Raw genomic sequence first — 24,503 nt, 5'->3', positions numbered from 1 at the left:
GTACTCGTGTGACAGCAGCGGGAGCGGGGTGGCGGGGAGGAACGAAGGAGAAAGGAAAAAGGAAAAACGAGGAGGGAGCAGGTAGAGGGGAGCCACGGCTCGCGACGCAGAGGAGCTTTAGAGGAGGACAGGGCTGGAGGACTGCTCCTCCTGAACATCCTCGCTGCTCTTCCACGGAGACGTTACCCTAGCCAGCTATGCTCAGCTAGCCAGCAGTGTGCACCACATATTTAAACACATACACTCTCACACTAGGGGGCAAAAACGTGGCTGAAACCCCCAGCTGTCCTGCACGCCGTCTCTAGCAGCGTGAGCAAACTTGGTGACAAATATGGCAGTCAAGCCCCAACTTCTCTTTAATTTATCAGCCCTCTTGGCTCACTTAAGACTGTTTGCGAGTTGGGAGGCGGGGAACACTTCAGGTCCTAGTTTGAGCCACGCTGTAAGGCTTTTTACAGCATGCAAAGTCTCCAAGCAGGTAGTTTCTAAGCTCTTCACTTCTTCTGAGAAGCGTTTGGTTTGGTGGTGCCACTTTCTCGTTTCTTTCCAAAGTGATGTTCCTCCAGGCCGGGCAGCTTCCAGTCAGTCACGTTCAGCTATTGTGAGGGTCTAAATGTCGAAATTGATGCTGGGAAATATGATGCTGGTCATTTTTTTCTGCCTTATTTTGGTGACACAACTTGGTTCCACCAAACTAGCAACACAACAGTTCCTCAAATGGCAATGCATGCTGACTGTTTTGAGAACTTATCGAATGAAGCGGAGGAGGTGCTGCTTAATCAGATGAAATGTTTCTCTGAATATGTCATGCAGTAGCTCAAATCACCATTGCTCTGTTCTGGCTTACTCTACTTAGATCTCACCATAGCTGTGTCTAGTAGATTGGACGCTGTATTGCTGAAAAACATGATGTGGTGGTGATAATAATGATGGCAGTATTGTCAGCCCTGTGACACTTCTTACGTCAGATGTGAAAGCTTCCACTGCTTTGTTGAGTGTCGACGTCAGTGCGAATAGGCCTTACTGCACTGGTATGAAGATGCTTGGCTAAAGTTGACCTCAGCCAGTGTTTGTTTCATAACACTGAAATAAAAACCAAAAGTAGAAGACCTGGGCAGGATGCCTCTTTTCAGCCACAGGGTGGAGACATTGAGTTAAAGAAAGTTTCCAAAAAATAGCGGGGTCTGTGGGGTGGGGAGGAGAAGGGGGCATCATGTAATGTTATTGAATATGATTGTCAAAAAATATGAATTATTGCTGAGATATTTGATCGTTAGCACAAATTAGACTGCAGAGAAGATGGACTGTGTTAGTTGGACTTTCAAATCCATGCTGAGGAATTTGCCAGGGCTTTAATACGGGAAACACTAGGTTTAGGCAAATGCATGTGACTTTAATATAACCTGCTTATTGACAAACCTATGGCTGTAAATCTCTGCTGTGACCATAGTCAGGAAATAATAACATGACATGAGGAAAGACTGGTGGGTTTGAACATGTGGGGCTCCACAGGGGGGTGGTGTTGAGCTTTGGTAGCTCTCACAGCACATATATGTTTTACTATATGAGCGGTGTGTCAACTGAGACCAAGAGCGTTAGAATAAAGAGACGCTGAACGCACGCATCACAAGGTGGAGGGCTAGCTAAGCTTGTTCTGTGCTCGTGACAGTTGCAAACAAACACATCCAGGCGCGTACCGTGTGTCATGCTGGAGCATCTTCTTTTTTCTCTTTGTGTGATGGTTGCCAAGTGCTTTTTAGAATGCCTGAGCTGAGACTCCCCTCGCTGAGCAGGTTGAGTTATTTTTGCCGTTCTTCTGAGGTCAGTGTGTGGAGGAGGAGCATGTGACACACATGAACGTAGTGCTATATAGATCCACATACTTTAAGAGCTTTAGCGTCCAATATAGTGTCTACAGCGCTGTGCCATTTCAGTGCTCTAGGCCGCCGTATGAAAGCTGGGTAGAATGCTGTGTTGCGTAAAGTTTTACGCAATACTTTTTCGCTCTTTACATTACTGTCTGTCCTGTAACCTTTTGTCCTTGAAGCAGTGGAGCGTTTGTGTAGAGCACTGTTCTCCAGGGCTTCAGTATTTTGCAGATTTTGTTTTTCCCCGCACATAAGGACAGGCTGTTATTTGCTAGAGGCTGCTATGAAAACATGGGTAATATCTCTTGTGCCCCACTGAGTGCTCCTGTCCCTCAGTTTGACCCTTCTCACCTCCTCAGAGCCCTGCTAGCAGTGTTTAATACAAGGTTTAGCAGCTCACTGGCTATAAGAGCAGCAGACACAACATTCAGACGTTTTAATAATTGAGCATTTTTTGTGAAACTGTTCTCTTGACACTATCATGTTATTAATAATAGCTGAATTTGGTGCTTCAGGAAACTAGGCATGGCATGAAGGCAATAAAGGATGCTGTGATTCCAACCAATTTCATGTTGGTGCAGACATAAAGAAGAAAAAAAGATCCAAGAGACTTAAAAAGAAACTCTCTACAAACAGGCGAAAGCATTCCAAAATGAAATACCTGTTTAAGGATCTCTGCCAGGTTCGGACTTTGTTTACATCTAACATAAAGGCCTCAAAAAGAGTTATTTGGAGCGATGCTACAGAAGAAGCTTAAGAATCATTCACCTGTCAACAAATAGTTCGTTAAGAGATTTATGAGTTTTAAGAGCATGCACACAATGTTGAAGTTCTGGGCCAGTTCAGTTTTTCTTAGAGCAGTACATCCAAGCCACAAACCATGTAGGAACCTTTATTAAGGGTGTATGTAGAGATCAGAACCTGACTGTCAGCTTGCCAATAATATTGGCCAGTATTCATCCATATTGGCATTTAGTCCACCATTGTCACCAGTATTTAGGGATAATAGTTTTTACACCCCTTCATTAATTTGTTTACAGTAAAACATTTTTCATATTGTGAACTCATTTGGTTCTGAGGGGAGTAGGAGAGCAGTAAAGAGAACCTGCTTCATCCCACTGGTCTGAGCAGAATGCAATGTTACAAATTTTCCTAGCGAGCTTCACAGAAAGTTGGTTAAAAAGCAGCAATAAACAAAATAATAGCCTGCATACATGAGTGTAAATATGAGCAAAATACATTCTTACAGCGCTGATATTGTAGTTAAGTTATTTATATAACTGAACATTTATTCATTCAAACTTGCTGACATCACAAGATTGCACGTGGTTCTATATAGAACATCGTTGAAAATGGTTCTATGTAGGACTGAAAAGTGTCAATGCTCATAACAGTAGAAGAAGCCTTTTTGGTGCTATGTAGAACCATTTTCAAAGAGGTTCTATATAGAACTATATACAACACATTTTTCATCCATATGAAGAACCATTTAAGCATGACATTGTTCTATATATGGTTCTAAAAAGAACCATTCCATTCACTAAAGAACCCTTGAAGAGCTATTTTTTTAAGAGAGAAGGGTTTTAATAATGAAGCATCAGTGTTTGTGCTAGTTATCCAAAGCCTAGCTAGGAAATGTAGTAATATTGCTTGCTGGTTGCCATTTACAATGGAATCAACCAACACCAAATTTTATGCAGGTTGTCTCTGAATGTAAAAATACTTGTGTACAGTTTTGCATTAAAATATTCTGTTTGAAAAGTTTAAGCCCTTGATAGAGTTTAGGATTCATTCGTGTTTTGCTATAGTCAGTAGGGCAGATGGGTTACTTCTAAGACGGGGAGAGGCAAAAAAGGCTCTGTTAACATTTGTCATGATTCTGTAGGTGTAAGATTGGAAAAAAAAACACATTGCACTAACACAAAGAAACACAAAGATAAACGCAGGTCGAATACAGAGTGCAAATCTTCTGACCTCTGATATTCCTGGCAATATACGCATCAGTCAAATAAATGATGAGCATTAATACAGGAGCGCAGATGTCTGTGAACTCCTTCAAGAATTGCATCGATCTTCCAGAGCAGCTCACATCAGTGCAGCTCACTGTACTTGCACTCAAAAACTGTTGAAAAACACATAACTTAGCATTTAAGAGGTCATGGGGTTTAACCACTGTAAAACATCCCCATGATATTATCCACTATACCACCAAATTTCATCTGATTTACTTCTGTAGATACTAGTATCCTTAGCTGCTTTGAAATAATTGCTGATGCGTCTCATTATGTCACTACGTCAAAATGATTGAGTTAATCAGATTTAATAGAAAACATTCTGTATGTTTTAGATGTGATTAAGTTCAACCCTGAATGTATTATTAAATTGTCATCCATTGTCAGGAGTAATTTGAGTGTTCCTTCGGGGAAAAAACAAGTTGCAGGAGTTTTTTTAAGGAATCTTTGCTGAAGTGGTAATGTTTGGGGTGAAATTTGTTCAGATTTTATTGGATGGAGTATGTGCACACATCTAAGCCTTGTAAAACTTTTCTTTTGTATGGTAGAACATTGATTTTTTTTTTGCTTCAGGGGGCCTTTCCCCCCATTGTATTCTGTAATACTGGCAAGTACTGTGTCTCCATTTGTTGTGTGTGAATTGCGCCATGTAAGAGTGAGGTTGAATGGAGCTTACTTCAGTAGAGCTCACTTGTGTGGAAGTTGCATTGACAGGCTTACTGAAAATTTATGTGAGTAGGTCAGTGCAGTGCACCTCTAGAGCCCCTGTAATGTTCAGGGTGAATTTTGTATTCAGATTGTTGAAGGAAAAGTCTAGTGATTACTGAAGATAAAGCTAGCTAAGGCACACTAAAAATGCATTGAAGTTTATCTTCCCTGGAGCATAAAGGAGCTCACTTTCTTAGTTCTACTACTTATAGAATCTTTATACTAACAAGATCTGCTTACTTAATCTGAATGTGTTGCGTCCAACATACTTCTATTTGCATGGCTCTGAAAAACATTAATATTAACAAATGTCTAGATAATGGCAGGTACGTCAGTGTAGATGATTTTGCCCAGTCTAACGTTGGTTTTGGCTCTGGAAATAATGTATTGGTCAGGCTGTAGAGGTTTGAGATTTATAACTCTATTAATTGAAGTAGGTCTAATGTGGCAGGGATAGATGGGATTTTGTCACCTCAGTCTGGAGTGTGGGGAAAAATTGGTTCTTCAGATAAGTGATCATATTGACTTCAAAGATTAATCCAGTTTATTCAAATTCTGGGCAACAATAAAGCCTAATCCAACACCCTTAGAACCCCAAAGAGCTTTGTTGCTGCCCTCTTCAGTGCTCATTAGGTGGAATACCGTGAATATTTATTTGTGCACCAAGAGATGCATCAGCAAAACTGAGTAGGAGGTGAGAAAAGAAAACAAACACACAAGCAAACTGTCTTGCATTATCGGAAAAAGTAGGGCCTGGTTTACAAGCAAAAATCTTCTTTAGATAGTAGAGTGAGCATCACTGTAAACACACTCTCTACATTCTCTCTGAGCACTGTGAGGATTTTTTTAAGAATCCACGTACAAAGCAGATCAGACTTTACCTCACATCATTTCTCTTCTGCATGGCCAGATCTGTTTATTTTTCTGTTTTTCAATCATCACCAGTTGGAATTCCTGTTTCAAGCCTGAGTGGCCAGGTGGATCATGTGTAGCTGGATTATTTAAAGAAGAGACTAGCTGTGAGTGCTATTGTAACTCACATACTGGGATAAATAATACTAAATAATAAACATCATCTGTTCAGGTCTGCCGTGATGTCGTCAGATAATAAAAACATACATGCTTTCTTCTGTTACGAGATCAAAGAGATTGCTTTTGTAGCGCCTCAAAGCCCTATCCAGAACCCTGCTCACAAAATAAAATTCCCCATTTTCTCACCACAAGGGACCAACTTAAGCCAAAGTAATTCCTTCTGCCCCTCTGAAAGTGCATGATAAAAGAGGGTGCAAACTTGGTGGGGAGAAGAGAATTTGACACCCGAACTTGAAGGTAGAATGGGGCAGATTGGCTGTGAGAAGATTTCCACTGCATGGAGATTCAGGCATACATGGTGGATGCATTGCCTTGTTCATGGGAGGAATTCACCAGGGCCCAACCAATATATTGTTTAGTGGCCTAATACGGCTAATATTACTGCACCACAGATCCCACTGATAAAGCACTGATATTCAAAGAGCCTCATTTGTATTACAATGAGCAGATACATCCATACCTGAGGGTTTTCATGGTTTTGTGATCTTAATGTCAGCCTTTATAGAAATGAAATAAGCGAAGTCACTAGTTCCATAGCTTTATTTCAGCATTTATTATACTGTCTAAAGCCTTAGACACTGTTTTCAGCTAGGTAGAAGATTTTGACTGAAATTTGTTCTTTTTTCATTGATCATGAACAGATGAATGCAGGACATGATTGGGAAGTATAAGGCAAATTAATTCACAAAAAATATACCACTATATGCTACCATTTAACATTACAGGCATTATATATTAAAATTCAAGATGCATATAGATGTGCTGGTCATTTGGAAAGTGAATAAAATGGCTGTTTTTGCGTTGTAGTCACCACAACCACAACCGCAGGTTCCTATGACAACTGCTGTAAAGAAGTCAACAGCATTCTGTTTATGTCTTACATTAATGTGTTTCACATCCGGATCGTATCTGGATACACCAGCTTGGCTTGGACACTTTCATTGGCCTGGAGCCAAGAAGGCACTTGGTTTGAGGCTAGCTTCAGCCTCGTTTGTAATCCAACTTTTGTTTCATTCATTATTTTCTCACCTGCTAGTCAGCACTCGGCAGCCACATTTCTGCTCACGTAGTTGTATACAGATAATGAAAACACATACTGTTTACACTTGTGTTAAGCATGCTCAAGATACGTCTCTGATTACTTCCGAAGGTAGTTTGAAGGATCCGATGTAATCCAGTCACAGCGCATTCTGGGTGTGTTTACATGGCTTTTCATGTCGACAGGCGAAACCCAAACATGTTCCGTAACCGAAAATGCATGTTGATGCAAGATTTACACAGGCTGTAAGTGCCTCAATGCACCCTTTCACGTCAAACCACAATGCATTAGTTTGTTAATGTCTGAAAGACTGAATGATGGAGAAATTTTTAATATTTTGTTATTGTGGTAAGTGACATTTTTAATATGGACTGGGTCTTACATTAGCCACTATGAATGCTAACTTTAGTAATCGCTAAATCCTTATGCTAACCTCATGGACCACTCTGTCTGTTCACTACATGCTGCTGTAGCTAACCTCACTAACCCCTCTGTTCATTACACACTGCTAATGTCCACCTCAGTAACCGCGCTGTCTGTTCACTACACGTTGCTTTTGTTAACCTTACTGACCGCTCTGTCTGTTCACTACACGTTGTTAAAGTTAACCTTACTGACCACTCTGACTGTTCGCTACACACTGCTAATGTTAACCTCAGTAATCACTCTGATTATTCACTACACACTGCAATGTTAAACTCAGTAATCACTCTTGATTGTTCACTACACACTGCTAATGTTAACCTCAGTAATCACTCTGATTGTTCACTACACACTGCTAATGTTAACTTCAGTAATCACTCTGTCTGTTCACTACACACTGCTAATGTTAACCTCAGTAATCACTCTGATTGTTCACTACACACTGCTAATGTTAACCTCAGTAATCACTCTGTCTGTTCACTACACACTGCTAATGTTAACCTCAGTAATCACTCTGATTGTTCACTACACACTGCTAATGTTAACCTCAGTAATCACTCTGATTGTTCACTACACACTGCTAATGTTAACCTCAGTAATCACTCTGTCTGTTCACTACACACTGCTAATGTTAACCTCAGTAATCACTCTGATTATTCACTACACACTGCAATGTTAAACTCAGTAATCACTCTTGATTGTTCACTACACACTGCTAATGTTAAACTCAGTAATCACTCTGATTATTCACTACACACTGCAATGTTAACCTCAGTAATCACTCTGTCTGTTCACTACACACTGCTAATGTTGACTTCAGTAATCACTCTGTCTTTTCACTACACACTGCAATGTTAACCTCAGTAATCGGTCATGGGCTGGAGGTTAGGGAACCAGCCCAGTGACCGGAAGGTCGCCGGTCCAATCCCCTTGGCTGACAGTCCATGACTGAAGTGCCCTTGATCAAGGCACCTAATCCCCAATTGCTCCCCGGGCACCATGGATAGGGCTGCCCACTGCTCCGGGCAAGTGTGCTCACTGCTCCCTAGTATGTGTTCACTAGTGTGCATGTATGTGGGTGTTTCACGGCACGGATGGGTTAAATGCATAGGTCTAATTTCACAGTGTGCAATTAACAAATGGTTGTTAATTCTAATTTTATTTCTTATTCTAATCACTCTGTCTGTTCACACTGCTAATGTTAAACTCAGTAATCACTCTGTCTGTTCACTACACACTGCTAATGTTAAACTCAGTAATCACTCTGTCTGTTCACTACACACTGCTAATGTTAACTTCAGTAATCACTCTGTCTGTTCACTACACACTGCTAATGTTAACTTCAGTAATCACTCTGTCTGTTCACTACACACTGCTAATGTTAAACTCAGTAATCACACTGTCTGTTCACTACACACTGCTAATGTTAAACTCAGTAATCACTCTGATTGTTCACTACACACTGCTAATGTTAACTTCAGTAATCACTCTGTCTGTTCACTACACACTGCTAATGTTAACTTCAGCAATCACTCTGATTATTCACTACACACTGCTAATGTTAACCTCAGTAATCACTCTGTCTGTTCACTACACACTGCTAATGTTAACTTCAGTAATCACTCTGTCTGTTCACTACATACTGCAATGTTAACCTCAGTAATCACTCTGTCTGTTCACTACACACTGCAATGTTAAACTCAGTAATCACTCTGATTGTTCACTACACACTGCTAATGTTAACCTCAGCAATCACTCTGTCTGTTCACTACACACTGCTAATATTAACTAACTACTCTGTCTATTGATTGTGCACTGCTAACACTACCTCACAGCTGTTCATTGAACAATGCTAATGCTAAACTCACTAACCACTCTTGTCTGTGTGCATGAGGAAAATGTCCAAAGTCTCACTGTTAAGATGTTGTTGCAGCTGGAAAATGTGCAGTTTTCCTAGTCTCTTTTTTTTTTCTCCACTCTCTCTCTGCCTCCTGAAGGACTGAAGAAAATTCGTAATCCGGATCGAATGTACAGATCAGCTGTGTGTTATTCCGGCCATGCTCCTCCTAAGGGTGTCAGTGATGACACAGAGATGAACAGTAAGAGCTGGTTATTAATATTGCATCCGTGGCATTGCTTGAAGGGGCCACTTGCTGGCTGATCTATTATTAATTCATCGATTCATTTATTTACTTCTTGATTTCATTTATCTTCCTCTTTCTCCACTGGGATTTCCTCACAGAGCTTTTGTTTTGTTTAGTTTTTTTTTTCCCTCAATTTTTAAGTGTCTTCTTGACAGGAGCATGCTGTCAATATCACAAGAGTTTCCATTATCTAAGAATGACCATAAACTAGACCAAGCCATAAAGACCACATAACAGCAGACTCTTGTACTAAATGCTGCTGTCCACTACAACACTGACCTTTTAAAAGTTGTTGCTACCATCCATCTAAAAGTGTAGACTTTATTGTGCTGTATATATTACAGGATAAGCAAAGCCTTAGTGGATTGCAGCGATTTGTTAGAAATGTCCATTCATCATCATTCATTTGCATTTAGATTCTAAAATAAGTGTTTTCTTTTGAGCTTCATAAAGAAAAGGCTGTTTGCTTTTAGATCAATTACATGTATTAATGTATGCTGATGCCACATGGAGCGCTGATTACTCAAGAAGAACCATCTCCATGCTTAATAAGCACTATAGCGGCGCTCCTACCACTCTAGGAGACTTTCTTGATCTGTGTAATTAAGTGTGTTTATGTTTGGTGTAATTTTGAAAAGGCAGCCAGATCAGCCACATCTTCTTATGCTATTATGCTATTCACTCATTATGCTCTTTCCATTGAGTAAGTCCTTACTGCTTCAAAGCACATGTTTTAATGAACACTCTCGCCGAGATGTAAAGTAAAAGGCAGGAGCTGCTGTTTGCAGGCGTCTAGCATGCAGACGTGCATGTGTAAGTGCATGCTTAAAGAGGAATTCCACAGATTTTTTTTTTCCAAGAATGATTTAAAAATAATAAGTCTTTTGCAGTGGTTTGATGTAAATTTAAACCAGGATCATGATGGGATCCAGAGGTTGTGATGTCTATAACTCTGTTTACTACCCAGAATGACCAATCAACCTACACAGAACTTTATCTTAAATCTATCAAATAATAATGTTTAAAGTGCCTATAAAATAGTTTCATGAATAACTTTCTGTGAGGTAGCTTTAAGAGGTATTAAATGCTTCAGATGTCTGGTTCTTATCGCCACTGTGAACAATTCTCGCTATGTAAATTTCTCTAGAATGAATCATTTCATATCAAACCACTGTGAATGATTGTTTACGTCTTACTGATTTCATTATACAGAAACTTTGAAAAATCTTTGCAATTCCCCTTTAAAGCCATGAGCGAGATTGTGTAGCGCTTTCCCTCTCCATCCCATGTTCTTTCGCACACTCTTGCATGCAGCATGATGTAACCGCTCGGTGCGGCTGTGTCTGGCGGCCCAGTTAATGTGCACGACCCGGAGGTTTTTGTATCACTAGGACAGTAAAATGCAGCGCAGCCTGGCGGAAGCAGGTAAACCACTCATGTGAGTAATTGTGGAAGTAGTTATGATAAGGATAAAGGGCTTTAGTGAGGATCTGGCAGCACGTCCTTTTACTGTCTGGCGTGCGTGTGCGTGTGCGCACTCTCAGGTCCTCACCTCCTCTCTCCCTGAGATGGGATTTTCATGGATGGTTGAGTTTGGCTGAGGCCGAAAATACATAAGGAGTTCATTTTTTTTTTTTGTTCTTCTCCAGTTTGATGCTGCCACTTCAGCTGAATTAAGTCCCTGATTTCAATTTTTCCAACATTTCTGATTGAAGCCACTTTCTTGATAGCAATTCTCTTTCTTTATTCAGTGTAACTTATAGCTATTGAACCATTGCTATAGCTGTAGCTGTTACTCGAGATCAGAAAATAAGTTTTCACTAATTAATTTAAGAAAGGTCAAAAGAAACCATTCACATTGTCACTCTACAAGTTAAGTGCAGCAGATACACTAAGGCACTGAAAGGAAAACCTGATGAAAGCCTTTATTCAAGCAAGTTCTTATGCCCAGCTAGCTTTTTCAGACTTCAGAATATTGGTCCTTGAAGCTCCACACAATGTTTTCAAAGTGATTTTGATCACCTCAGCTGCATTACATAAGAATTCCTTTTTTACTCATGGATTTGGAGCTGAGGGAAATCTGCCTTTCCACAAAACAATATGCGTTAGGCGTGAAATGATATAGAGTTTGTAGGTCAATAATGATAAACTATATCACAATGTTGTGGCACCAACATACTGGTTATACCAGGTATCAATGTTGAGCCAATCTTAGCAGAAATGCTGGCTCAGGTAAAAAAAAGAATGTATCCAATCTAATACTGTAACAAATCTAACCTGAAATAACCTATGTTGTTAGCTGTGTATACATATACGTGGTTCTATGTAGAAGAGTAGAGTAGTCTGTTTATGGTCTACTGAACATGATAGCCTACTTATAGATGCAGATCTTCACACTTTTTTGAATTTCCTGCATAGTTACATTATAAAGATGTAATCAACATCAGTGAGAATAGTTTCATGTGAAATGCTCTGTTATAGAGAAACTTACTGTGCCATAATTGTTCACAGTGGTGCTGATAGGAACCAGATGTCCTAAGTGTTTAATACCTCAACTCTTGTTCACAGACAGTTAATATATTAAATGGTTATGAATATGCTACCTGATGCCTTGCTCTGTGTTTTATCATAACACTGAGATGGTTTTGACCCAAAACGTATCTTTTAAAACCTGTTACATGCAAGGTGGTGCTTATCAGATTTTTCCACCATTTTAGCTTTAGCAATATATAAAAGCTCAAAAGACATTTGTAGCTTCACTGGTTGCTTCGGATAGGAAATAAAATCAAATTTGTGCTGTAGCCATTGTGCCCCCCCCGGTTCCTGTCACCAGGGTCTGTAGAGTCTGTATGTTTCTCTGTAATGCAACATTTCGTATTAAACCACTCTCAATGACTTTTTTTTAATGTTATGCAGAAATTTAGAAGTGATGTGCTTTGATGAAAAATAGCTTAAATTACTTTAAAGAAAAAGAAATACCTCCAGATTAATCATTGCCAATTTCACCTGCTTGCTAGGTTTTCCAGTCATACAATGCTACCAAGGTGCTACCTCATTTTCTCAACCTGCCTCTGTGGCAGTGGCATTGTACTAAACATGCTTGGTGGAGAATGCTACCTGCCAATTCTGCTATGTCAGCTGACAGGTGCCCACACTAAAATTTCACTTAGTGATGGGGCGAGAAGGGAGGGCCATTTTAATCCACCCAGAGAGAGCGAGAGCCTTGGACTCCTGCCCGTGGATGGCTGTGGCATCCCTGGGGATCGATGATAGGGGTCAGCGCTTAGATGGTTGTGCCACTTGGGAGGCAGCTTAGTATATATTGAATCCTTATCAGTTTCAATATTGCTATCAGCATCAAACAATGTGGTATTGTGCCATTTTTGCTTTTTAAAACAAGTTTTATAACCATAGAATCCATATTGTACGGGTTAAAACATTGAAGATGCTAGCTGCTACTGGTAAACACTGCACATTTTTTGAGCTATACAGATCATTAGATTGAAAAATGATTTTAAATGTCTTGCATTTCCCCTTGTGCTACTTTGACTGAGCATTATGATACATATAGAGTTGATAATAATAGTTCAGTTAACCCGTTTATCGCTAAATAACATTTAGCTTCTGATGTAACGGGTGCCCTTTAGTATCTGCAGCAGTTTCTTATGAAGGGCTTGTGATTAGTGGTTTCCATGTGTCTTTCCACATACTACAAAGCATGCTATTGGCACAAACAAATAGAATCCAATGATAGCCTTTTCCTGTCATTCTTTGAATGACAATCTGTAATTTTCTTTAAGGATGAAGGTTTGTTGTGTCTTCCCTCTAGATGTAGTGTAATAGTTCTGCCTTTTGTAGTAAAGCTAAAAGCATGGCTTTATTTAATGGAGTGACACGGTTAGTTTCCCTGAAAGCCACTGCTAGTTATAGATGAGTCTGTGATCTAGATCTTAAAAGATGAGAGTGATCAAGAGTGAAGTTTGTTGCAGTCAGAGCCAAACAGATGTATCTATCAAGTCATCTCAGTTGATTTCAATTGCAGGGAAGTGCCAGCATGACCTACACATGTTGAAATTTAGTCCTGTGTGATGTAGGTATTTATGATTGCACATACAGCTCAGGACTGCCTTATGCTGGAGGACCCACAGCTCTCCACCCTAACTGATTGCCTCTGATTGTCATGTGATTTAGGTGACCACTGCAACTTGTTAGAAGGGGCTGTTCTGTCATTGCAGTTCGGCCAAGGCTTTTTTCCCCTTGTTCGTTAGCAGGGTTTATCACAATCTGGAACGACTCTCTGTCTGGGTCAACTAATAGTGGTGTAGGCTTGGGATTCATCTTTACCCAGAGAATTCTTAGACCCTACTGGAATGTCTGTTAAAGAAGTAGCCACATCTATGATTAGTCATTGATTTAATGATGTGGTGGAATTACTCTTTTGATTTTGTCTGAATAATTAGGTCCATGGTCATTTATATGAGAGGAGAAAAGAGAATTGCTCTGTGGTTGGTGCATGATAATATTGACCAGTTCTTCCTGGTCAGCATCTCTTTAATCTCCATCATTTGCTTGTGGCCTTAATGTACTAAATGATTGCATGATTGCTTGCATGTCTCATTTGCTTGTTCTTTCTCCCTGCTTTAAGTGCATTGCCAATATGGGCAGGTCATGCTGATAACTTGGAAGCTGATCTCATTACCATGGCCAAATGTGCTATATTGGTCTATATTTAACTGTCTTATGCTGTGCATGGAGGTCCTACATTTGAATTCATTATGACATACTTCCCGTGTTATAGTAGTGGGTGATATATCATTTTATCTGGTTTACCAGTTATGGCATTTGCTTTTAAGGTATAAGTTTTGTCATTACTGTTGTATTGATATGCAGATAAATGCAAATAATGCAGCATAAAGACTGCAAATGATGCTGATTACCTCACCTCTCCTGTAGTGAGTTGCAAGTTAGTCCAAGTTTATTATCAAATGAGAAGACATAAGATCTTAATGAGTTAATACGTTAAAGAGGGGAAAAGAAAGTGGAAGAAAAAGCCGGTTTCTTGGGATTAGCTGGGATTAGCCCCAATGAAAATATTTAAAATTTCATCAGGTGTTAAATAAACATTTAAACACAGTTAAAAACACTTAAAAATGCATTTTATGTGAAATTCTTTTTTTTTTTTTTTTGTCTTTTCAAAGGCTTGCTTGTTTGTTTTTTTTAAATATCTGAACAGCCTCTGAACAGCAGTAATAAACAGCTGGTTTATTGTTCATTCAGTTTTTATAATTTAGCCTTTTTTAAAACTCTGATTACTCAATTAATCGTCAAAACACCCAGTAGATTACTTGATTACTGATTTAATTGATAATGACAGCTTTAATCACAATACAGTTTGCTTGTACTGTAGCTGAAATCATTTTAAATGCAAATTATATTATTTATAACTTTTAATTAAATAGTGAAGCAGTAGTACTGTGTACCAGCTATGATTGGTATTCCATTGAGAAACATTTGATATTTGCATTGTACAAACATTTCTGAAATGTGACAATATAGTAAAGTTAAATTTAGCTCACTGCTCGGTCTCTGGAAAACGCAAGCCTGCGTGAAAAGCAACTGGGCCTGCCAGGTCTTAGTTTAAATTGAGTTCATCAGTTGAGCTGTGATGGTGGGGATCAGTAACCGCATGGAATGGCTGACTGCTAACAAATAGCCTGACGGCTACAGCTCTCCAGCAAGACAGGCAGTGGAAGGGGAGCTGCTCTGGAATTTCAATGCTGAAAAGGATTTGGGTTTAATGATAATTTTGGAAGGAGGGGCCCAGTTGTTTTATCTCATTGCATTACATTCGTATTCCTGCATTTCTGACAGATTGATCTGAAAAGGACTTTCACCGCAATAGAGCCCTGATTATTATTTCAATTCATTTTTCTGGCCCTTTGGTCACAGGAGGCATGCTTTATTAGATTAGTATTGAATGGATCGATACTGCAGTTCAGAGTGATTTTACAATAACCATCTGTTCTAATGTCAGGTGACTTTGCATGCAGACCATAGGGAAATGTTTTACGGCCTTGCGTGTTGGTGTTGATGCGTTAGAATTAACATAGCGGTTTCATATCTAGACCCAAGATTATGCTCTGAATATGGAAAAGATTATATTCGCTCCATTTAACGTGCCTGAATTGATAAAACATGCTTTTAATATTTTACAACATCCATAATGGCAATCCTGCCTGCAGGAGGAGAACAGAAGGGCTTTGGAGATTGAATAGGCTTGTGTGATGAATGAACGTTGTTTCTCCAGCTTTATGGCTGCACCTCACTGAGGAAAGCAACAATTAAAAGTAAAGAGTGTCACTCACACTGCAAGCACACAGGGAGACACAGAGAGAGAGAGAGAGAGAGAGAGAGAGAGAGAGAGAGAGAGTCTAGTGTCACAGAAGATATTGATTTGAGATTTGTTTTTGTCAGCCCTCTCAAGTTTCATGACCCTCTCCTGTCTCCGGGGTGAGACTGGTGCAAGCTAGCATGACTGATATTGTTAAAGCTCCTAAACAATCTCCTTCAGGAGCAGCTTCAGTGATAATCTGAAGATCAGCAGTCCCCTCCCTGTAGAAATATATTTTCCTCACCAGCCCTGTGGTCAGACACACTTTCGTGCCTTCGGCAAAACCGGCGTACTATAAGAAGCGCAGCTGTCTTGGGGCCTGGCAGTGCGTGGATGGCTACGAGGAGATGTTAGCGTTAGTGAAACCGCAAACAGCACACAGGCTTGTTGTGAAGTATCACCGCAGGCAAGAGGCAAGGACACAGCATGTCTGGTTGGAAGGTTTCTCCGCACAATTTGTCGGGGCACGAGCGTGGCCCATTTTCTGCTGGTTTCTAGACAACAGTGACAGGAAGGACTGGGTTCAGGCAGAACCTTCTGATGCTGTCCTTGTTTGTGGTGTGCAGGCCCAGCTAAGTCAAGAGTAGATGCTCTGTTCATTCCTGTCCTGCTTGCTCTTCTTAATGAAAGAAAATGCCCTTGTCTGTCTCCCTTCCTCCACTCTTTCTCTCCTCTTCTTTCTTTCCCCCATTTCTTCCCAGACTGTCTGCCAATCTCCCTTTTTTCCTGTGAGAAAGCTCTTTCTTTCTCCATATCACTTTCTCTCTTTCTTCCTAACTCTTTCCCCATGCTCTTGCTTGTCTCTAACTCTTCCCACTCTCCCTCTGTCTGTCTCACCCAGTCCCCCCCCTCAAGTTGGCCAGGGAGGCTCTTTCTCCTGATCAGACCCAGGCCCAGTAATTGGCTGCCCCCCAGCTCAGCTCAGCTCAGCTCCGCTCAGCAACGGCACATCTTCTAATATAGCTGCGTCCCCCTTTTCAGCCTGCCTTGCACTTTAGGACCTGACAACTAGATTGTTTTTCACTGGTGGGGGAGACTGAGTTATGCTAATGCTCACAGTCGCTGTTTAGCTGCGAAAATAAAAGATGTGAGGCAGCGGAGGAGGCTGGCATGGGCGCAGCGGTGCGCGCAAGCCCGCATCGGCAGGAGCAAAGCGGGGAAAGGGAGCATTAATGGCTGCAGCTCAGCAGCCGCCGCTGTAGCTACAGCTGGGTCGTTAGTGGAGACTCCATCCTCTCGCTGGTTTCTTATTTGCGCGCACTCCTCTCAAAGCTGGCCACCACCACTCATCTCTCTGCGGTCGTAACTGCCTGTTCGCGCGCTCTCCTTTTTTTTTTTTTTTCCCCTTGCCTTTTTGCTTTTGCTTAGCAATTGATTTTTTTTGGCGGCACTGGAGCTCATTTTAGTCCCCAGAGTCACAGTAATGTCAGATAAGAGCGTGAGCATGAGTATGTGTTTTTGTACCACATAGACACTGATGGAGGCTCTTTATTAAAGCAGGCAGTATCAGTGCTGTGGTGAATTAACATTCAGCTCTGTCTCTTATGCTCTTAACTGCAGAGCAATGAGCCCTCGGTTCAGTCACATTCGTTTTATTTGGTGGAAAAAAAAAGGGGAGCAAATCCCACACTTCCTAAGATGTCTCTCAAGCTGCGTTCTGGGAGAAGTTACCAAGCATTTTACCACTATGAGGGGTTTTAATTAACACCCATCCAATCTGAAAGAAGGATAGTTTTTTTTTCTTTTCCTCAGGACGTATGCTACAAATTCAAGAAATCCAGACTGAGCCACTTTCTTAGCCAGCAGTTCTGTGCTCATCTACAGGGGTACTAAACTAAGACCAAGAGTTTTTATTCAGAATACAGCGCTGTGTAAAAATCAGAGAGCACTTATTTAGTTCATTTCCAGTCAGAGCAGACAGCCATTAAGTTCAAGTTACTTGTTTTGGGGGGACATTTCTGAGGAAATTAGATATATGAGGTGCTAAACAGTACTTGAAACTTTTATCTTGAAGAGATGAACATCAAGCTCCACTCTTTCTTCAGATCTGAAAAAATCCAGTTGTTTCTGTTCATCCTTTCACTGTAAGAAAACAACTCAACACTATGAGTCTGAAAGGATGTGTAGCTGCAAAAAATCTGTGTCAAGGAAGAAGAAAATAAAACCAAGTCAAAAAAATGGTTCTTTAACTAAGCTGTATTATCTGCCTCTATGGTAAAAAAAATGATTTAATAAGATTTCTCAAAATAATGCTGTAAATTCAGGAAATACTTGATTGGTTTAATCCATTGTGGCTAGATTTAAGCAACATTACATTGATCTTGAGTTAAAATAATATTCTAAAATTGGTAAAAACTAACATGTCGAACTGATAGCTTGAAATTTCTCTATTAACTCCAAAGAGATGTTCACTGTGGATTAAAAAAGACAGACAAGATTCATATGTATGAAATTGCTTGAGAGGTTTGCTATAGGTTTGCTGTCTGCTATGAAACAGTTTTTGTGCTACGTTTCGTAATGTTTTAGGATTTTAAACATGGATGTCTGATCAAATAAATTCTTCAAAATGACTAACGTTTCTCAGTTTTCTGCAATAGTTAATTTTTTTAAGAAGTCTGTTTAATTTGGCTACTTTTTATTAAATATGGTTATTGACGGTTTCTAAAAGCTAACTGATTAATCTTATATGTTCTTATTTAGTCTAGTCGGTTAAGCTTATAAAAAGCTTAATAAAAGCATGATGTGTTGTTCATGTTTAACCTCGGTAAGGTTTCTTTTGTGCGGTATAGAAGTAGCTACTGAGGAAAGGAAAGAGATTAAAAAGAGAAGAAAAATGGCAAATCAAACAGAAAAGCTGTTGGTGTTCTCAGAACAATGCACAGCCCACCCGAGTCCAGACCTCAACATAACTGTAGTCTGTCTTTGGTGGTGTGGAAAAATATTCCTGCAGATTTCTTTGAAGACCTGAAAGAAAATCTCTTTTCTGTTAAATATATGACTTCTGTGTTATTTCCTGATGCTGAAAGTGAGTGAATTGTACTTAGTGACCATTTTACTAGAAATGAAATACATGAAAGGTGGTCTTGACTTTTCCTCAGCACTGTATTTAGATTAAATGTTCCTTTCCTTTTTCTCTTCCTGCCCTGCCTGTGCAGAGAATAAAAAGCACTGAAATTTTACATTAGCATTGTGCTAGACAGTACTTTACAAGGGCCTGTGCTCCCTCAGTAATGGATTATGTGCTGGCATTTTGCTCTGCAGAAAAAGCCATGGGAGAGAATGATGTCATGGGTGGGTGTGTCTGAGGGAATGTTGTAGTTAGCATTGATCAGCAGCAGGCAAGCAGTGCTTAATTACGGGCTGGGCGCATGCCTCGGCCGGCATTGATCACAGAAAGCAGGCAGTGGAGTGCGTCCCAGCCACTGGAGAGCATGTGAGGACTCCTCCCACTTAGTCTGATTTGTGTGTGTGTGTGTGTGTGTGTGTGTTTGTCTTTGTCTGAGACTGTCTAGAAAAGACCTAGACACAACATCACACCTTCCCTGTCACTTTTGTAGATTCATTTAACATAAGCATTTTCCAGCCTCTCATTATGCATTAGAATCAAACAGGCTGTTTTTGTTATTGTTCCTTTAAAGGGCTCATATTTTTTTTTACTTCTGATGTTTACTTTTACAGTTGTGTGTGCGTACACAGCAAGAACAATCCCAAACTCTGTACTGATATACACTATATTACCAAAAGAACTCTCTCGTCTACCTTCATGAATTTGAGTGACATCCCATTCTTAATCCATAGGGTTTAATATGATGTCAACTCACCCTTTGCAGCTATAACAGCTTCATCTCTTCTGGGAAGGCTTTCTACACGGTTTAGGAATATGTTTATGGGATTTTTTTTTTACCATTCTTCCAGAAGCGCATTCGTAAGGTCAGACGCTGATGTTGGACGAGAAGGCCTGGCTTGCAGTCTTTGCTCTAATTCATCCCAAAGGTGTTCTGTCAGGTTGAGGTCAGGACTCTGTGCAGGCCAGTCAAGTTCTTCTACACCAAATATGCTCATCCATGTCTTTATGGACCTTGCTTTGTGCACTGGTGCACGGTTATGTTGGAACAGAAAAGGGAACAGAAAAATCTCCAAACTGTTTTCACAAAGTGTCCAAAAAATTTTCCAAAATCTCTTTGTCTGCTGAAGCATTAAGAGTTTCTTTCACTGGAACTAAGGGGCTGAGCCCAACTCCTGAGAAAGAACCCCACACCATAATCCCACCTCCACCAAACTTTACACTTGGCACAATGCAGTCAGACAAGTACCGTTCTCCTGGCAACCGCCAAACCCAGACTCGTCCATCAGATTGCCAGTCAGAGAAGCATGATTCGTCACTCCAGAGAACATGTCTCCACTGCTCTAGAGTCCAGTGGCGGTGCTTTACACCACTGCATTCAATGCTTTGCATTGTGCTTGGTGATGTAAGGCTTGGATGCAGCTGCTCAGCCATGGAAACCCATTCCATGAAGCTCTCTATGTGGTTCTTGTGCTAATCTGAAGGCCATATAAAGTTTGGAGGTCTGTAGTGATTGACTGCAGAAAGTTGGCGACCTCTGTGCACTATGCACCTCAGCATCCGCTGACCCCGCTCTGTCATTTTATGTGACCTACCACTGCATGGCTGAGTTGCTGTCATTCCCAATCACTTCCACTTTGTTATAATGCCACTGACAGTTGACTGAGGAATATTTAGTAGCAAGGAAATTTCACGACTGGACTTGTTGCACAGGTGGCCTCCTATAATGGTACCATGCTGGAATTCACAGAGCTCCTGAGAGTGACCCATTCTTTCACAAATGTTTGTAGAAGCAGTCTGCATGCTTAGGTGCTTGGTTTTATACACCTGTGGCCATGGAAGTGATTGAAACACCTGAATTCAATTATTGGGATGCGTGACTGACTACTTTTGGCAGTATAGTGTATATAAATGACTGATATATATAAATGACCTCTTTTCTGGTTTTCATGACATTACAAGCACACTGAATTCCGAATGGACTGTTTCTGCAGCTTAGTTTCCACGTATGGACTGTATGGACTGTGGAGTGAATGATGCTATTTTGAAACTTAAACCATGTTTGCATACTGCATCAAATATGGTTAGTTTTTCATGATGTGAACCCTTAAAGACTGATGGACATGAATGACCTATGTTCTGGCTGCTTTGTATTGTGTCTCATTCAAAAAGCAATCTGAAACATTCCTTTGAATAAGCATGAATATGTGAGGCTAAGCTGCTATAGGCTTGAATAGATGTGTTCGCTGTTCACAAAAACAACAGCTCAATTTCAAATAATAGACCAAATGGAATGAAGAATGAATGATATGATTTGAAATTTAACATTGTTTACACACTATGTGGAACTCTTATTTACATAAAAAAAGAAAGTGGAAAAGAAAATAATATACATACAATGAAACCAATAAAAGTTGTCTAAAGAATCATTAAATAAGCAAGAAAAACAGTTTCACAGCAAGCTAAGATTAGAATTCCATTGAGAAATGTTTGATATTTGCATTGTACAAACATTTGCTGAGACATAATGTGAACTGTCAGGCCCAGAGCCTAAAGATGGAAGGCCTTTTTTCTGTCTTTGGGAGTCGGGGTGCTAGTGTAAGTTGTTTATTTATTGTGCTTTATTCTGCTTGCCTAGGGTGACGCTAAAGCACCTTGTTGTTATCTGCGAGCAGCTGCTCTGTTGAAACGTTAATTGAGCGAGGCAAATCATCCCAGATACAGTATCTGCTCCCTACTGTAAGAGTAATTTAGCCCAGCACAGCCCATTTCCAGCACACCGCATGCAGCAAATGCCAGAGTTGAGTTTTATCTCGTCATCTCAACGGGGAAAGCGGTAAGAGTGCTGCTGCGGTTTCACATCCTGATCAGGTGCCTTTGAGTCCTTTGTTAGTGTCTTGCTGCAAGCTGGGATTACTATTCTTACTCAGCTTTTTTTTCTTCCCATAAACTGGTTCTTGGAATAGGTCCATTTACTGACCGTCAGTTCGGTCCATTTTGTCCAATATATGCTCTTATGTCCAATGCAGGCCTCAAATGTAGGGAAATTATACATCAAAAAAGTGCTCAGAGAAAGTGGAGGAAGGTGGAAAACATGAGGGCTCTCCTCTTGTGTTATGAGTTGTTTTTTAGAGCAACAATTTCATTTTATAAGCTCAAACAAGAGCAGCAAACATTTTTAGATCACCTGAACTCAGTACATTAAAAGGTTTCATAGCTTGCATTTTATTTTTCTTCCACTGAAGTCCACTTTTGACATTTTTGTGGTTTTATGTACCAAAAACGGTGCAAATTAATTTCACCTCTTTCCTTAGGCTTTGTTATTGTGCCCATAAGACTGATGTATGTAAATGACCTGTATTCCGATTAGCCGCCCTCTGTTGTGCTTCATTCAGTCCAAGGTAAACTGCGGCTCCATATAACTTTGGTGTGCAGGCGAGCTTAACTGCTTCCACATCGTCGCTGTTGGAACAACATTTTGTATCTCCAAAATGATCACTTTAAATGTGAGTCAATGGAACCAGAATTTTTTCCAAGCCATTTTGGACCATTTCTTTTGGTCCATTCCATGTGAAATTTAAACACAGTGTAAAGAGCAACAGGCATGTTCAAATCTTTTCTGAAAAATGAAAAATGATTCCCATCATATCAGCCCTTTCATAAAACCAATCACAGAAGAGAGAGAGATAATATCTCAGATAAGCACCAAAACACAGTCGATCTCACTGGCAATGTGAAGAAAGAGTGAGATAGAAAAGCTTCTGAGCTGGAAACCCTTGTTTTAAAAGATCAAAAATGTCATGCTTGTGCATAAGATGAAGTAATTATGTATTAAGGATTGTACATTAAAAATATGATAATCCTAAATAAATGCTGAGGCAGATGGAGCTGCAGTACTGCACAAAGCCCCCAGATTATGACTTGAATTAGCCTGTTCCCCTTAAAGCAAACCACATATGATTTACGCACTGTTCTGTTTGTGCTTTGGACAAAGATTGCATTTTGGCCTGGATGGGACAGAAAAGAAAAGATGACAGGAAAAGAGTAATATAAATTTTTCATTTAGAACCATATTTTTCTCAGTCTAAACAGATGACAACCTGCTCTTTGACAAATGTCTGCAATATCAAGAGTCGATTGCCTGACAACTATGGGGGGGATGAGGGATATGCGACAGGATTGCCGCTGCCACAGTACACACGCTGCTTTTGTCATTTGAGAAAGCAAACATGGTCTCTGGGATCTCTCAGAAGAACTGATATTACTTCATTGTGGTTGTCATATTCCGCTCATTGTGTTATTTTTCATTGCGTGGATTGGATTGAAGGAGAATTGATTTAAAGAACGGTGCCTTCATACTATGGTAATTTCAATTTAGCACAAATTGCCCACTGCATAGTGTGAGCAGCCAGAGCTGGAAATTGTGTAATTGGCTTCAGTAGATGTTCTGATATGTCATCAGTGACGTGAGTGGCGCTACGGCACGCAGTGAAGAGTAAGCCCATTAGCTCAAAGAAAGCTGTAATCACACAGATTTGCAAGCATGTTCTTAACCGCTTTTGCGGGCTTTGGGATTGTTATTTTGCAATTACAGCCATGTCAGAATTGTACTGGAATTTATGACTATGACTCAAAAAAGTTTTACACCACACAGTTGACTCATCAGTGCCATGTGTTTTGTTGTCCTCTTTCTTTGAAACCTTGTCCTGAGAATATTGCTAAAGCACCATAATGTGCTCACATAGTTGAAGCCAAGATAGCAGCTAATTGGATAAAAAACCCACTCAAATCATTATTTTCCCAGCTGACACAAGATGGAGTGCACAGTTCACTTTCAGCAGGATGTTGGGTGACACTTTATTTTGAGTGGTCCTTTTAGATGAACAAACACCCAAAAGACTCTCAGTAACATGTCAAAAACATATGAGGGTTAGGATTAGGTTTTGGGTTAAGGTTAAGCTTAGGTTAAGGTGAGAGTTAGATCAGTAATGTATCAACAGAACATCTACAAGATATTTACTTCAGTGTATTCAGATGCTTCACTACTGCTACTTCACTGATATGTTGTTGATGTGTTACTGATAATCTGAGTTTATTAATCATCTACGAAGGACCACTCCAAATAAAGAGTTACTACTTTTCTTTTTCTTTCTGTAATACTGATTGTTCTGTAAGCTTTGTGACAACACGTTGTAAAAAGCGCTATATAAATAAACTTTGCTAGTTATTTTAATTTACATGAAATATGTTGACGGAGACCAAGTTTGACAGACCCACCTTGGTGTAGACTTTATTGCTGAATGCCTGCTTTTTTTTTTTCTTCTTCTAATTTTTACCCGATTTTTTTTTTCTCCCCAATTTTTGTCATTTCCAATTCCACCTGCTACTTAGGACTCCCCCAATCACACGATGCAACCAATGCTAGGAGGGTGGGGCTAGCACAGGCTTCCTCCAAAACCTTTGAAACCAACCACCACTTCTTTTTGATCTGCCAATCACGCAACGTCACGGGACAACCGAACGCACTCGGCGGAAACTGCCAGATCTGTTACGTCAGCTAACAGACGCCTGCACTGACTAGCACCACGCTGAGTGATGGGAGGAGAAGGCGGCCATCCTACCCACCCAGAGAGAGCGAGGACAATTGTGCTCTCTTGGTAGTCTCACGGATGGCTGTAGCATCACCAGAGATTGAACTCGTGATCTCCTGATGATAGGGCCAATGCTTAGACCGTTGGCATATGACATAATTGGCATATGAT

The 24,503-nt window shown here is 40.2% G+C and overlaps 1 protein-coding gene across 7 annotated transcripts in view; it reads left to right on the top strand.

The window, feature by feature from the left end:
• The window catches only part of camta1a (calmodulin binding transcription activator 1a), a 589,880-nt gene that overhangs the window by 103 nt on the left and 565,274 nt on the right, over positions 1-24,503 (top strand). For 6 of the 7 annotated variants that reach the window (XM_017708645.2, XM_037541383.1, XM_017708625.2 and 3 more), the window contains exon 2: positions 9,140-9,241. The exons of the other annotated variant lie outside the window; for it this stretch is intronic. In XM_017708645.2, the coding sequence (XP_017564134.1) occupies positions 9,140-9,241 (102 nt within the window). The remainder of the gene's footprint in view (positions 1-9,139; positions 9,242-24,503) is intronic. 7 annotated transcript variants of the gene reach the window in all.

The sequence above is a fragment of the Pygocentrus nattereri genome, chromosome 9, assembly GCF_015220715.1.
Source record: "Pygocentrus nattereri isolate fPygNat1 chromosome 9, fPygNat1.pri, whole genome shotgun sequence".
In the NCBI taxonomy this organism is placed as follows: Eukaryota; Metazoa; Chordata; class Actinopteri; order Characiformes; family Serrasalmidae; genus Pygocentrus; species Pygocentrus nattereri.
This window is presented reverse-complemented; position numbering and strand designations above follow the sequence as displayed.